Here is a 16508-nt window from a genome sequence, read left to right on the forward strand (position 1 = left end):
GGTTTCATCACCTTTATTTAAAGTTTAAAGATATTTTGCACAACTTGAGCAGGGTTGGTAGAGTTGGTAGCTAACTAGCCCTGAAGGCTCCACATAAACTATATGTACTAGTACACACACACAAATAGTCCTAGAAGTTGGCTCTAGTTAAGTCTATTACATGAAACAGGAAAGGAACAAATGGAAGATATCATCAATGGCACTGAAGAATCAAAAGAGAGAAAGTGTAAAATTCACTGGTTATTAGAAAATAACAAATTAACAATTTCCCCCGAAAGTGGTAGGGTCAAGAGTTTCAAGACAGGACTCTAATCAATTTAAGCTGTTTTATAGAGAGCATCCTGATATCCTAGGACTGACCTTGGAGTTTTCTGTATCAACCCATCATCCCATCATTAAAAATAAAGTGTCTGAATTCATAGGTAGATGCAGCAAACAGAATCCCATAGAAACCACCCTTGCTTACTACCTGAGGACCAGCTCACATCATCCCTCCACAAAGACATCAGCTGTCAGCTGTCCATCTCCCCGAGCAGTGAGCTCGCTCTCCTTCATGCTCCCACAGCATTTTGCTCATAACCTCACTTCCTTGTATTGTAGTTTTATATTTACTTTGTTCTCAGGGCCCTCCACAGAGCACGGCAAATAAAATAAGGTGAAATATTTGCTAAATTAAGAAAGCATCCTCTTAGCGAGAAGCTGTTGTCCCTTTTCTCAGGTCTCCTGCTCACTCTCTAAGAAAGTCAACACACAGGGGGGTGGCTGAAGTCCCAGGACCTGGTGCCAGAGGCCATACCTTCACCCAACACAGACAACTCCCCTGTATAAGAAAACGTAGTAGAATATATACAATTCCTTCTCTCACCCCCTTCACCCACACGTGCTGACCCCTTAAAAATCAACCCAAAGGCCAAAATTCAGTATTTTTTGATTTTACCATAACTAAGTGGACAAATATACTTATGACTTGAAATAGAATCTACAATATGAGTTGCTGCAAATTTGCTTTAATTGAGATGTCTAGTAGCGAACAATTTCCAGGATGTATGAAATAGAAGCCTTTAACCACCTCACTGATGTTTTCTTGTTACTTTAATGATAAGAGTTTTTAAAAAGTTCTCCCTGGCAACCCAAGATGGGTCTACGGCAATGACCCACTAAATGGTTAAATACCAAGCACCTTCTGAGTTGAAGGAGCAGCCACGCCCTACCGGGAGAGACAAACCACAGAAAATCACAACAACAACAGAAAAAGCTAGACCTATGAAAATATCATTGACAAAAGTCATGTTTTTTAAGACCTGCAGTTTGAGCATGTGTAGATGGCAACTGAGAATTCATTACCATTATTCTCTTTGTCCTGATTGGAATGTACAATAGCAAAGGAATGAACCCATGTGAGGTCAGAGAGGAGTCTACAGATGAGACAGACATGAGCCATGAAGGAGGAAATGGGTCCATTGTCAGAGTCAGTCCTGGACACCTCCCCAGCCCAACCCAGCATCGCGCCTCCGCACAGAGGAGGCGGCCAGTGATACTCAGACCCTAGGCCGGCTTACATCTGAGGCTCATGCACTTGACTTTAAGAGGCTGTTTAATTACCTTACCACAGGATAGCTTCAGCTCTTCTCAAATAAGCCTCTTGTGGTCTTTATGTTTTATTAAGTTAAACAGTCCCTTCCAATGGGATTCCAATAGCAGCAAGGAATAGTTCCTGAACCAGGTGGACCCAGGGAAAAATGTTTAGTTAAGATGGTCCCAGTACACAGACCAGACTGACCAGGTAAGCAGCGCAGCGGACCCAGCACGCCTCAGCCAGGCCTTCACCTGGGAGTCACCGTGCCCCTGAGCTGGGGAGTCAGAATGTGTGGGGGTGGACCCAGACCAGTTTGCAAGTGATCGCGTTTGCAGGCGGGACTGAGAAATGCTGCATCAGATGCTGGTGCCTCACTGGAATCTGGCTGTGTTTGGATGCATCATGAGTTTCAACAGCAGTTAATTATCCATAGAATAGCTTCGCATGTTCTAGATGGCGGGCAAGAAGGAAAGCGGAAAGTTACAGAAAAGCATTAAGGCAGCCGACAAACCATGGATGTTGCTGATACTGCTGCACGGTGTGCCCAGTGCCGTCATCTGGACCAGCTCCTACAGGTCGCTGTGGTGGGAGAGCCAGCATGGGCTCTGGGGTCTGCGGGCGTCTCTGGAGGAAGGCTGTGCTTCTCCTCCATGTGGAAATATTCTGCCTGCAAACATCCTCCTGCCCCTAGCCTCAATGCGGGCTGTTCCTGACTCCCTGTGACAGTGGCTTCTCCCCGTTGCTGAGATATAGTTGCCTGTTGCCTACTGTCTGGCTTCCCAGTCCCCCGCCTGCTGCTTGTGCCTAATTTCCTGTCCCATCCCCGAGTGTCTGTGTCACCTCAGGTTCCAGCCACACCCACCCTGCTCTGAGCCACGGCTGACCCGGCTCAGCACGGCAGAGGACTGCGGGACCTGCCTGGGGAAGGGGAAGGGAAAGCATTCCAGCAAAGGAGAAAAGCATGGCTGATCCTCCATGCTGTCAGGGCTAAGGGGTGGACCCGTTTCCTGGGCAGAATCGAAGAAAATCACCCAAACTGAAACAGAGAGGACTTGACTTATTTCCACTATTACGAATACTTCCTACTATCAATACACACTTGATTTTTAAGTGAAAGACATATGAACAGATGGCAAGAATTACCACTGTCAATGCCACAACACTCTACCAGTATATCAGAAGGATGACAAGTGCTGTGAAAAAGAGCTCTGTAATCAAACCAAGGCAGTTCCAGTAATGCGTTTTTCACATAAGGCACTTTCCAATCTGAAGTTTGCTCACTAGTAAAGAAACGAATATACGCAAGTATGATAGCACTTTTCTTTTTATGGCACTTTTTTTTTTTTTGGAAAGCTTAATTTTAAGCAAGCTTGGGCAGAGGTGGCTAATATGTTAATCATTCATTTGCTTCAGTATATAAATAACATGTTATTACACAGTAAAGTGGGTTATTCTGATTGGAAGGCAGGGTCGTATTTCCCATCAATTAAAAAAAAATTAGGTCCCAAAGATAATTTTAGAACACACTTATCTGGCTTTTTTTCCCCCATAAGAAACCTATTTTATTTCCCTGCTCATGTTGTGACAATCGTTACAGAAATTAGCTTTGTAAAATGTTGCCTGCTCGATGGGAGGCATTAGAATGGGATTTTAATGACAGCGAAGAATTTGCTGTTGTTGTCCTGTGGTGTGTTTGACTGGATAGCCACTCTGGTGGAGACAGGTGTCCCAGATTATTGCTTGTACTACAATATGGTTAAGATCATGAAATAAAAAAAACAAAAATAAAGAAAATGTGTATTTCAACAGAGCTTAAAACCTCCACTACACTTGCTGAGACTGGTAATATATGCTGAGCTTATTTAAATCACTAAAATTGCTGTAATTAAACTTCTCTCTAAATCAGACTGTATAAGAGTCAGAAATCTCCTATAATTAACTTATCTGTAGAAGTAATCAGACAATAACTGCTGGTATATTTTAGGAACCACGCAAACTACTGTAGCTGTTGAATGTAATGACTATAATAAATCTTTAACAGCAGTTATCTCTTAACCTCTTTTCACAGCTGTATGGGAGGGCGGGAGATTGTTTTCTTGAAGCTTTTCCCTGAGTTGGTTTAAGTGTGCCACTGCTGCACTGCTCTGTTGCAGGACGGGGACAGTACCACGGTGCAGTGTGCGGGCTGAACTGAAATGCCAGCCCGTGCTACATCTAAGTGGCTATTGGCGCTAATGATGAGGAATATATAGTGTTTTAGGGACTGCCCAAAACAATGAACCAAGGCACCTCCAATAGGCAGCTAAAAGACAGAAGACCTATACATACTGACCATGAAGTCATCAAGTTCAAGGCAGTGATGACTCGATTGAACTCGTGTATCAAGGGAAACAATCCTGAGGCCAAATAATTGAATCTTGATGACAGGTGTCCTCACAGCCAGATACAATAGCTTTTATCTCAATAAGATAAATAAATGAATGAGGGACCATGTTTCATACTCCCCAGCCTCTGAATCAAAGTTTTTCAATGTTTTTGTATATATTGTTTATTTTGTAATAGAAATATATATATATATATATATATATGAAAGCAAGCAGATATTGTTGGACTTGTTCAAAGACCAGAGAATACCCTTCTCTCATGTGTTCATTCATAAATTCACTTATCCCAATAATCATGTTATCTGTAAAACGTTACACATGAAGCTACAAGTAAAGAACCAACTGGAAAAATATTTTTACAATTTAAAAACCAAGGGATTAACATCAGTAATATAACTGAAACCACTGAAAGTCAACAAGAAAAAGGCAAAAAGTAAGATATGATTAGGCAGTTCACAGTAAGACAATTCAGGATGGCTTACAAATTTGAGATTGCCAGCTCTCTAATATTCTGAGAGTGTTAGTATTCGTAGTTCATTAACTCAACAAAAGATCACTGAACATGATGAAAACAACTATTTGAAGGCACTGGAAAATGACCAAAGACAGGTAGACTTATAAACCAAAGGGATTACTTTTGAAAAGCTGCTTTTGTTTCTACATTGGGCTTTCTTGTATGGCGGTGCTCCCCAAACACCATACGTCAGGCAGATGACAGCACTCACAGCAACAAAGCACGCAGACATGTAAAGGGCACATTTTAGAAGCAGGAGAGTCCCAGAGGGCTGAGATCCAAATTCTTAGAATAAACTCTGCACAAATCCCTGGTGACTAATAACTTTCTATCCTCATGGGGAAGCCCATGGAGCCTGGTGAAAGGCAGGCAAACCCCAACTCAGGGAGGAGGCATTGGTTATACAGTTGAGCCTTAATATTCACAGGTCTGAACTGCACAAGTCCACAAATACACAAAGTTATAAAATAAATTCCTGTACTGTTTTCAATCCACCACTGGGAGTTTGTGGCTGTAGAGGGCCAACTGCATGCACTGTTCTATGCCATTTAATATAGAGGACTTGAACATCTGTGGATTTTTGTCTCTATGGGGGTTCTGGAACCAAGCCGCCGAACATACCAAAGGACAACTAAGTGCTTAGGAAGTCAAAAGTTCTATGCAGAATTTTCATCTGTGCAGGGGGGTGGAGCCATTAACCCCCTCGTTGTTCAAGAGTCAACGGTATATGACTACAAAACAAACTACCCCCGACTTAGGAGCTTACAACAACCATTACCATGTGTCACCTTACACAAGTTCCTTGCTACACAGAACTGTCCAAAGGGCCACCCATGGAGGCTCATGACATGGCAGCTGGTTTCCCCAGAGTGTGTAACCCAAAGGCAAGCAAGATAGAAGCTGCAAGCCCTAGCCGGTTTGGATCAGTGGATAGAGCATTGGCCTGCGGTCTTGAGGGTCCCGGGTTCAATTCCGACCAAGGGCATGTACCTTGGTTGTGGGCACATACCCAGTGGGGAGTGTGCAGGAGGCAGCTGATCGATGTTTCTCTCTCATCGATGTTTCTAACTCTCTATCTCTCTCCCTTCCTCTCTGTAAAAAAATCAATAAAATATATTAAAAAAAAAAAAGATAGAAGCTGCAATGTCTTTCATGACCTAGCCTTGAAGTCACATTCTGTCATTTCTGAAATGCCCTCCTGTGGTGACACAGGTTAGCCCTGTTCAGTGGAGAAAGGACTACACAGAGGCATGAGCTAGAAGGCAAGAATCACTGGGGCCTTCTTGAAGGCTAATGTCTACAAAGGTACACAAATCTACCTTTGAAAGACAGAACTGCTTCTGGTGAAATGTGCAAGATTGTTGTATTCTTCCTGCATACACAGTGTGGGTAACACAAAGTACTGGCTTGAGGTATAAAACAGCAGAACTTGCGCTGGCAAAGCAACCAACAATTTAGATAGTAAATCTCAGAAGCAAGCCCCAAATTCTGAGTATGAATTCTGCCCAAATCTATAACAGACCATTCAACTACTAGTAAGTCTAGAGCAGCGGTTCTCAACCTGTGGGTCACGACCCCTTTGGGGGTCGAATGACCCTTTCACAGGAGTCGCCTAAGACCATCGGAAAACACATATATTATTACATATTGTTTTTGTGATGAATCACTATGCTTTAATTATGTTCAATTTGTAACAATGAAAAGACATCCTGCATCTCAGATATTTACGTTACGATTCATAACAGTAGCAAAATTACAGTGATGAAGTAGCAACGAAAATAATTTTATGGTTGGGGGTCACCACAACATGAGGAACTGTATTAAAGGGCCGCGGCATTAGGAAGGTTGAGAACCACTGGTCTAGAGGACCACACAGCAGCTGGAAACCAAAACACCTGAGCAGAGGCAGTACTGCTTCACACTGCGGGGAAAACAGAATGTTCAGTTTGAGTCAGACAAGCGAACCATCTACGAGACACCAACAATTCCAGAGTTGCCACAACAAATTATATAAAAAATTCAGCTTCTGACCAAAAATTACTAGAGTGCAAATAACAGTGCCCTCCTGACCCACACTCAGTTAAAAAAAAAAAAAGTCAATATCACAGCAGTGATACTGCCTCCGAGTATGCCCAAATATTGGGTTCATTAGAAAAACACTTCAAACCAGTGATTATAAATGAGTCCAAAGAATTAAAGCAAAACATGGCATTAAGGAGTGAACAGATATTGAATCTCAGCAGTGAACTAGAAATTATTTAAAAAAGCAATTGGAAATCTATAGCTGAAAAGAACTGTAACGGAAATGAAAATTTTACTAGATGGGCTCAATGGCAGATATAAAATGACAAAAGAAAAAAAGTCACTGAACTTGAAGACAGAGCAACAGAAGTTATACAACCCAAAAGAAAATGGGGGGAAAATGAAGTTTCAGAAACTTGTAGAACGTTATCATGCAGTCTAGCAAGTAACTGAAGTACCAGAAGTAGTAGAGAGAGAAAGAAGAAAAAATGTATTTGGAAAAATAATGGCTGAAAAATACTCAATTTACAAGATTTTTGGTAAGAATTGAGAACCTATGTGAAAATAACTTAAAATGTAGTACACTGTGGACAATTAAAGTTCATACTTTGATATTTCTGTTATGAACTCTACCCGCCCACCATTTGCATCTCATACTATCACCATCAGATGAAGAGACCCAAGTAAAGGAAAAGGGATTTATCACCTTTTTTTCCATACTACAACTGTTTATTCAGCTCCTACTGTGTTATGGTTAGGTGCCACTGGAGGGATGTGATGATTAATTTTGTGTGTCTACTTAGCTAGGCACCCAGATATTTGGTCAAATATGTATGAATGTTGTTGTGAAGGTATTTTTAGATGGGATTAACGTTTAAATCCATAGGTTTTTGAATCAAGCAGATTATCCACCAAAGGGTAGGTGGGCCGCGTCCAATCAGTTGAAGGTCTAAAGAAAATGACCCCCTCTCCGCCCATAATGAAGAGGGAATTCTGTCTCCAAACAGCCTTTGGCCTGATGCTGCAACATCAACTCTTCCCTGGGTCTCCAGTCTGCCTGCCTACCTACTAGAGTTTCGGACTTGCTAGCCAAATAGAATCACGAGCCAATTCTTTAAAATAACTCTCTGTCTCTGTCTCTTTCTGCTCCCCTTTCTCTTTCTAGACACACACGTACCAAGTTGGTTGTGTTTCTTGGAGAACCTAGACTTATACTGGGGTTGGGGGTAGGGGAGTCATGGTTCCCATCCTTAAGAACTTTGTTGTCTAAAAATTAAGAAGAAAACTCAAAATATGCACTAAAATTCTGTGAGCCCTGGATGTTCTGGAAGCCCAGAGAAGCCCACTTCCTGGTGGAACGATGCGGGCACAGCCAGGGCAGGCTCCTGGCACAGGTAAGCTCTCGGCTCAGCTCTAAGGAACAGGAGTTTGCCAGGTGAATGTGAGGCGGAGGCAAGGAGGAGCGTTTTGAACGGAGGAAAGCCATAGCAGGAGCCAGAGGATGAGATGCTTGTATGTGCTGCACTAAGGAGTCTCGTTTTTAACCCTCAGGCAATGCTCTCCAGTTTTGCTCAGAGATGTTATATATGGTTGCAAGAATCCCAGGAAAAACTTTGTAGAAAAAATTTAAAAAAACACAAAAACATTTTTTTCATTTAGGCATGATTACTGCCCTTGGTGGGTCTATTTTCCTTATGCTCACAGAAAACTAGGAAGTATTTGTAGGAGGTACCAGTTGCACCAAGCTGATTGCCTGGCTATAATACAGCCATCTCAGCCTTTTCTCCAAAGTGCATTTACTCATGTGGTTTCTGTAAAGAACCATTTACAGTGTTAATCTGAGACTTGTTTTCTAGTGCCACCTGGTGTTTCGTTAGGGCACTAATTATTATTTTTTAAAGAACACAAACACTAACCAGGAAATCTTTAAATGCCTTCTTACAGACATTCACAAAATATACTGTTTCAGCATATCCCTAATTGTAATAAATAATATCATGGGATATTAACTATTACTCTAAATCAAAGGGAAACTATTTCAGGTAAAGTGTCTGATCCAAATGCAATTTTAACACACACATGTAAGCCAGAACACATTTCCCATTTTCAGGCAGAGTATTCTGTTGCTCCTCAAAATTCGTTTTTTTTAATGTTTTTTTAAAAATTGATTTCAGAGAGAGGAGAGGAGAGGAATGGATAGAAACATCCATGATGATGTTTCATGGATCAGCTGCCTCCTACATGACCCCCACTGGGAATTGAGCCTGCAACCTGGGCATGTGCCCTGACCGGGAATCGAACCCTGACCTCCTGATTCATGGGTCAATGCTCAACCACTAAACTACACTGGCTGGGCTTTCAAATTTCTTTAAAGGCTCACAAATCCTCAAATACTACCTGACATTTTATATATATGAAATCAGTAGCATATTGCATACTTTCATAGTCAATGCGTTTGTTAAAGCACACCTTTGAAGTAGCATAGAACCATTTTTGAGTCCTCTCTGTCACACCCCACATCCTTATCCATTAGCAGATCCTCTTGACTTTATGTGTGAATACATGCAGATCTCACCCTCCCTCACTGCCTCTACCCCACCCCTGAACCTGGCTGCCCTCATCTCTCCCTGGACCATCACCATCGTCTTCTATGTGGTCTCCCTGCTTCCAATCTTGCACCCCTAGAGCCAGAACCAGCCTTTTAAAACATAAAGCAGAAAATATGAATCTTCAGCTCAGAATCTCCCAGTGGCTTCCACTGTCACTCAAGATAATATATTTATAAAGTCCTTCTCCAAAGGCCTTTGTGACTCAAACCTTGCAACCCCTGTGACCTCCCACACTCCCCTCACCCCTCGCACACTGCCGGCTAATCCTCACACTTGCTAAGTGCTTCTCACCTTAGCGACTAAGGATGTGCTGTTCCACCAGGACCCCTCTTCTCCCAGGTGGCTGCACAGCTCACTCCCTTGCATTTTCACGTCACTGTCCAAGAGACCGCCGATAGAGCAACGTCCCTGCCCACTGTCATTCTCTGTACTCTCGTCCTGTTGTATATTTCTTTTCACAGGTATCACTGCCTATTATATTCTATTTTTTATATTTTGTCTATTATATTCGAATCATATGTTTAAACACACAGATACAGATGTACACACACACACACACACACACACACACACACACACAAATACAAGTACTGTGAGAACTGGGGCTTTGATTTTATTGACTGTCTTGGCCCCACTGCCTAAACCAAAGCCTGGCACACAGTAGGTATTCAATGTTACTGAGTAAATGAGTGAAGAAGAATAACTGTTTGATTTAGACATCTAGTGAGCCGTTTTCATATTGCATTACTTTGTAGTTCACACTATGTTTTACGGTTGTGAAATATGGAATATGTGGGAAAACATGACATCCAGTGGGGAGAAACTGATATAGCAATTTCATCTGAAACAGATAAATAATCTGATTCCATTTAAGAATCTGGCATCTCCAAATGAGGGCCTATTTTGGAAGAAATCCTATCCCAAACCTGAGACTCTATCAAAATAAATTAAATCTAATTCTTTAAAAGAAAGGGATCATATAATTATTAATTCTAAGTAAAAACAAAATCTTCCCAATCTTGTCAATATTTCCTCACCAATATACTTGAGGGAAGATAATGCAAGTAGAAAATTAGGCAACCTAATAATTCATGCTGAGGCAAATGAATAATTACCATTAAAAATCTCCAATTGGGTGGGGGGGGAGGGGAAGAAGAGGGTAAAGAGGAGATAAATGGTGATGGAAGGAGACTTGACTGGGGTGGTGAACACACAATAAATATACATATGATGTATTATAGAATTGTACACCTGTAATCTATATGTCTATGAACCAGTCACCCCACTAAATTCAATTTTAAAAAATCTCCATTTCTATATTATGAAATTAAGATAGGACTATTAAAACACATTCAATTTTTTAGATTGGGGTATAATTGACAAAACACATTCAATTTTTTCACTGCATATTCCAAAAATGCAATATTCTCCCTTCCCTATCAGTTAACAGCATCATAGAAATAAGTAAAAAAAAATAAATAAATGGAATTCCCGAAGCTGACAATTTGCTCAAATAGGGTTTTCAATAGGGTAGTAATTACTTATAAAAAACACTCCCAAGTCCATATATCTGGATAATAATAGTAGCCAAGTGAGGTTAGGAAAATGAAAGTAGCAGATTACATGTATTATTTACAGATACTATTTTCACTTTATCCTCCAGTAATGAAGTATACCCTATGAGACGTAAGAGTCATTATCCTCATTTCTGGACAAAGACACTGAAGGTTAAAGTGTTTTTAAATATAGGTTTTCTTCTCCTGGTTAATTCTGTGCTCCAAAGAGCTTAAGTATGATGACTTCATGTATCCACTGAGCTTAGACTTATTAAGTCACAGAAGAGTTGACATAATCACTCTGTTTTCTTATCCCAATGTTACTAAAGTTTTTGGTCTCTCATATATTTCTCATAGTTTTGGGTCTCCCATTCAAGCTTTAGATCTCCCATAGATTTCCATCCTAGGAGTGCTATCTGAGTCTGGTTCTTACTCCTACTGTTTGGTTTTATACAGCCTTTATTGTCTGTTCATACTAAATCTTTAAAAAAAAATGTTTTTATTGATTTTAGAAAGAGAGGAAGGGAGAGGGAGTGAGAGAGAAACATTGATGTGAAAAAGAAACTGATCAGCTGCCTCCTGCACGCCCATTAGGGCTTGAGCTCACAAAGTGGGCATGTGCCCTGACCAAGAATCAACTGGTGACCTTTTGGTGCACGGGATGATGCTCAACCAACTGAACCACACCAGCCAGGGCTCAGATTAATTCTTAATAATTAAGAAGTAATAGAAATTCATCCAGCAACTATTTACTGAGGGTCTACTAGATGCCAGGCGCTGAAAATGCAGCAGTGAGCAAAAGAGACACAAATGTGTTTTCACAGGCACTTGATTGCAGTGGCAAGTTCAGAAAAGAAGCACTCAAGAACTAAATTATCAAATCCAATCCCACGGTGGCGACTGCTATGGAGAAAACAAAGCAAGGAAACAAAATCGAGTGTAAGGGGGTTATGCTCTGAAATAAGGTGAGTCGGGAGGCTCACTGAGAGGGCAACAGGTAAGCAAAGATGACAGCAGCAAGCTGGGTGGACATCCGGGACAAACACTGCACCTGGAAGGAACGGGCAGTGCACAGGCCCCGAGCCCTATATATGCTTGGCAGGGAAGCCAGTGTAGCTGGAGTCGAGTCAGCAAAGGAAAGTCATAGACTGTAAGGTTGGGGAGGAAACCGTAGTAAGGGAAGAGAGGACAGACGTGCAAGGCCTTGTAAACCACTGCACAGAACTTCGTTTTAGTGAGAAAGATACGAAGATGCTGGAAGCATCTGAGCCACATCACACACTTAGGTTTTCAAAGCATCACCGTGACTACATTGCTGAGAGAGATCACAGAGAGAGAGGTGAGGCAGGAAGACCCGTCAGGCAATTGATGAGAGATGGCGGTGGCTGGAACCCGTGTTGATAGTAGGTGAAGGAGGCAGGAAGTTGGATTCCAGATACGCTCTGGAGAGAGCTGACAGGATTTGCTAATGGAAGACTAGGGAGGCATGAAGAAGGTTCATGGGAGGAGTGGGATGGGGGAGTTGGGGGTTCAGTTTTATATGTAAGTTTGAAGTGATGATTAGACATCCAATCGAGGTCATCAGGTAGACATCAGGCAGGTAAGTGTGGCAATCTTTGAAACTCAGATATTTAAAGCCATGAGATTAGATGGTATCTTCAAGAGAGTGTAGACAGAAACTCTCTGAGGCCTGAGTCCTGGGGCACCCCGATGTTTGGTGCTCAGGGAGAGGAGTGTCCGACCGAAGAGGCTGAGGAAAAGCAAATAGTACAGTCGGAGGAAAGCCAAGAGAATATGGTATCCAGCAGGCCGAGGAAGGCAGAGCTGTGGAGAAGCAGAAGTGATGATTTCTATGGGAAGCTGCTAGTACCCTCCTCCCTGCCTTTTTTTTTTTCCCCTCCTAAAAAGAACACATCATGAATATAATGGAAGGTTGGGGAGCTCAGGCATCCTGAGAGTTTATGGATGATGGCTGAGGTAAATCCCAGTTAGTGTACGGAAAAAAAAGTCAATCAACAGTTTCCAAGAGTGAGGAGAAAATGCAGAAACAAGCTATTTAGACACGCAACATTTAAGTACTAGAATAGTAATTCTCAACCTTGGCTGCACATTAGAATCACCTGGGAATCTTTTTAAAATCCTGATTTCTGGGCCTCATCCTCCCGAAATTCTGTTTCTTTGTTACTAATGTTGTGGCCTCACCCCATAACAAAAAACAGAATTTCTGGAGGATGAGGCCCAGAAATCAGGATTTTAAAAAGACTTCCAGGTGATCCTACTGTGCAGCCAAAGTTGAGAACCACTGTACTAGAAGAACCAGCTAAAAGGAAGTTGGGAATGGGACTCATGGACAGAGAGTAGTAAGGTAGAAGACTACTGCTTTTAAGTCATAACTTTTGAAACTATATCTCTACATAACTTTGATAAAAAATTAAAAACAACCAATCAGAAAAACACACACGCATGAGTTACATGCCTAGTTCCCAGCCGGTGGGCTACAAAATTATGGCCAGAGGCCAGTAACTCCACATGCTCATTAAGTTTTTTTACATACAGAGCAGGATTGATCTTCTCCATTATGTGTCCTTGTATCTTTTCAATGTAGACACTGCCTTCATTACTACAAATTAAAGGCATTCCTGAGACTGTAATAATGTTTAACTACTGAAGATTTACAACCACCATTCTGTCACACCCATATAATTTTTTAGCTCCTCACTCTAAGTGTAGGAGTCTTTATGGGAGCTGAATTAAAGCTACACTGGGTTATCAAGAATGCCTTTGTAATAAACTCCTGGAAGGCAGAGAGGATCCTTTCTATATGGATGTGACTTTGTTTGCATGTCTTTCCAACAATTTGGAGTTCATTGAGAAAAGGGAATGTGATCTAGTCATCCTTGGACCTCTATACCTAGCAGAGTTGCCATATAGGTGACCATAAATACTGTTTTCTAAGTGCTTTGTCTGTGCTAGACACTGCTTTGAGCACTTGACATGCATTTTCACTGAACTGCTATTGTGAAACAGGAGCCTCATGGTCTCTGAAGCTGGTGGTAGTGTTCCTCTATCACAGAAGAGGAAGCTGAGGCACAGGGTTCTGTAATCCTTGAGGACACAGAGTGAACAGCAAACCTGGGATTAGAGGGCAGGCAATCTCTCTCCAGGGCCATAGCTCTAATGTTCACGTAGAATATTAATAAATGTTCGTTGATGAAATCATTGAAAGAATAAACCCAGTGGCAATTTATTTTAGCTCGTAACATAAACTAAAATCATCATGTTCTTCATGGATGGTATAATGGCTTTTTCAGATGTATATTTGAAAGACTGTTTATTTGATAATCTCACCTTTTGCTTTTTGTGCTGGATCATCTGTTTTTATATTTGTTTCTGAAAAGTAAAGACAAAGCAAAGTAAGTACTATGGAAGTCACCATTCAATGTCTCAAAATATAGAACCATATTTAAATGAACTCAAATTGATATAATTTAAAAAATATTTCTCGGCAAACAATTCAATTTTCCTAAATCCCGAATTCTTTATACATGAAATGTGTTATATTAAGGTCAGGTTCATTTGAATTACTTATAGAAGTCACCAAGCATATAACTAGGTATCGAGTGTCAGGCTACATGTTTCTCCTTGATAAGAGAGTTGCTGTTGCTTATCTCCACCACCTTTAAGCTCCTCTATGAGTACAAAGGCAAACTGGGTAGGGAAAAACTTGTTAAATATTTTGCCTTCTAAAAACAGAAGACTACTTTATAATAGGCACCCTGTGCTTTAACGGGATGCAGTATGTCACCCGACTGAGAACACTAGTCGCATGCCTCTAAGGCAGTGGTTCTCAACCTTCCTAATGCCGCAACCCTTTAATACAGTTCCTCATGTTGTGGTGACCCCCAACCATAAAATTATTTTCGTTGCTACTTCATCACTGTAATTTGGCTACTGTTATGAATCGTAATGTAAATATCTGATATGCAGGATGTATTTTCATTGTTCGCTACCCACAGGTTGAGAACCGCTGCTCTAAGGCAAGCATGTCAACCTTGTGACCCACGGCCCACACGCTTCACTTATTTGATCCGTGTTAGCCTTTGAGTTTGACATGCTTGCTTTAAGGACTTCACACCTAACAGGTGACCCGTTAGGGGCCTGCACTGAGCCCAGATGTGCAGTAGCTCACCTGCTGAGGAGCTGCGATTGGCCAAAGAGCCCACCTGTGTCAGCCTTTCACTGAGTGAATCCCAGTGTCTCTTCTAGAAATGGGGTTAGCAAGCAGAGTGAAACCCAACAAGAACTTGGACCGGCCAAAGAACACCCATCCCACAGGGAAGACAATGACACGTTACCTGACTATGTGTTTATAAGCAGACTTGTGCACTCATAACCTCATATCTGCTTACTGTTTAATACAGGTTAGGATCTAGTGAACTTTCAAGGTCTTGTGCACTCATAACCTCATATCTGCTTACTGTTTAATACAGGTTAGGATCTAGTGAACTTTCAAGGTAGACCAGTCAATTATAGACCCAGTAGGTACTGATCTAATTTGGGGGTATTTCTAGGAACACATGTGTACAGGTGTTGGCGTGGGGATGGGGCAAACAGTTTGGGAGACATAAAAATCACAGACTGTGTCCATTCCCCACAAAGTGAGAGAGTGTGGGTGCGGTCTAGGGTGGGAGTAGGGAGGCAATCACAGATCACTGGATGTTGTGGTTCGCGATTCCCCACATTCATTCATAGAAAACATTTCATTTTTTGGAGGTGAGAATATGCCGCAGGCTTCTGATGCAAGGAAGAGATTTTTATTGGTCAAGCAATTTCTCTTTTCAGCCCTTAGGTGAGAAGGGAGCCAACTTCGAAAGCTAGTGAGCCAGGCTCAGTGCTAAGCACATCTCACTCGTCTCTTGTTCCCGACACCAGATGGGGAAAGGTCTTATCTCCCTTTCTGTGCAAAGGAGGAAGCGGCAGCTGAGAAAATCGAGTGCCCAAACTGTCAAGGTCAGTGGTTACATCACTTCACACGTCTCTACTTTTCTTGAAAGAGAAACAGATACTAGAGAAGCGCAGGTCTTGGATTTTTGCAAAGAATGGGTTTTATGAGTTTGAGGGCCATACACTTTTTGGCTAGTGCTGCAAGAGGGTATCCAGGACATTAAAACACACACACACACACACACACACACACACACACAGGCTCTTGATCTTATTAACTATAACCTCCTTGTCATCAAGTTAGGCAGCGCACCATCTAATAGGAAGCATTGTCATAGGCATCAGGGATACAGGATTGAAGAAAAGTTCAAAAATCTCATGGAGCTCTCTTCCCAGTGGAATCAGCAACACCTGCAGATCCCTCAGGAGGTCGTTCCCTGGTGCCCACGTTCCCCGGTGCCCACGCGTTTGCTCTAGAATACCGTGAATGGCCTCAGGCCTGCAGGCATTTCAGCCTGCCTGACCCTTGTTTCCTCCAAGCAGAGATAACACCCCTCTGCTGGGGAAACTCAACTCCCTGAACACAAAGCACTTTGCAGAGTAAGTGCATTCAGTAAAGGTGAGTCTGCTCACCCTTAGTTTCAAGTTTTATTTTCATTGTTTCTTCAGGGCACGTTGGAGGGGAAAACAACACTTTCTTGAGCCGCAGAAGCTCAACGAGGGTGAAGTTAATTTCTTCACAGTCAGAGGTCACTGTGCACGGATGGTCACTGGTCACTGTGGAACAGTAGAGGGTACAGCGGACAGGGAATAGGAGGCCTCACCAGGGAGTTACCCAAACTCCTAGGACCCAACAAAAACCTGCAAAGAATGGATACAGGGGCTATTTCATTGCAATCCTGC

General features: G+C 42.0%; 1 protein-coding gene across 11 annotated transcripts in view; it reads right to left on the minus strand.

Annotated features, from left to right (window-relative positions):
* The window catches only part of ASPH (aspartate beta-hydroxylase), a 179666-nt gene that overhangs the window by 74617 nt on the left and 88541 nt on the right, over positions 1–16508 (minus strand). For 9 of the 11 annotated variants that reach the window (XR_004972490.1, XR_004972491.1, XM_036338338.1 and 6 more), the window contains one exon: positions 14010–14051. The exons of the other annotated variants lie outside the window; for them this stretch is intronic. Coding sequence is in view for 7 of the 9 variants with exons in the window: in XM_036338338.1 (XP_036194231.1) it covers positions 14010–14051 (42 nt within the window). In the remaining 2 variants the exon portion in view is untranslated. The remainder of the gene's footprint in view (positions 1–14009; positions 14052–16508) is intronic. 11 annotated transcript variants of the gene reach the window in all.

The sequence above is a fragment of the Myotis myotis genome, unplaced genomic scaffold, assembly GCF_014108235.1.
Source record: "Myotis myotis isolate mMyoMyo1 unplaced genomic scaffold, mMyoMyo1.p scaffold_m19_p_16, whole genome shotgun sequence".
Classification (NCBI taxonomy): Eukaryota; Metazoa; Chordata; class Mammalia; order Chiroptera; family Vespertilionidae; genus Myotis; species Myotis myotis.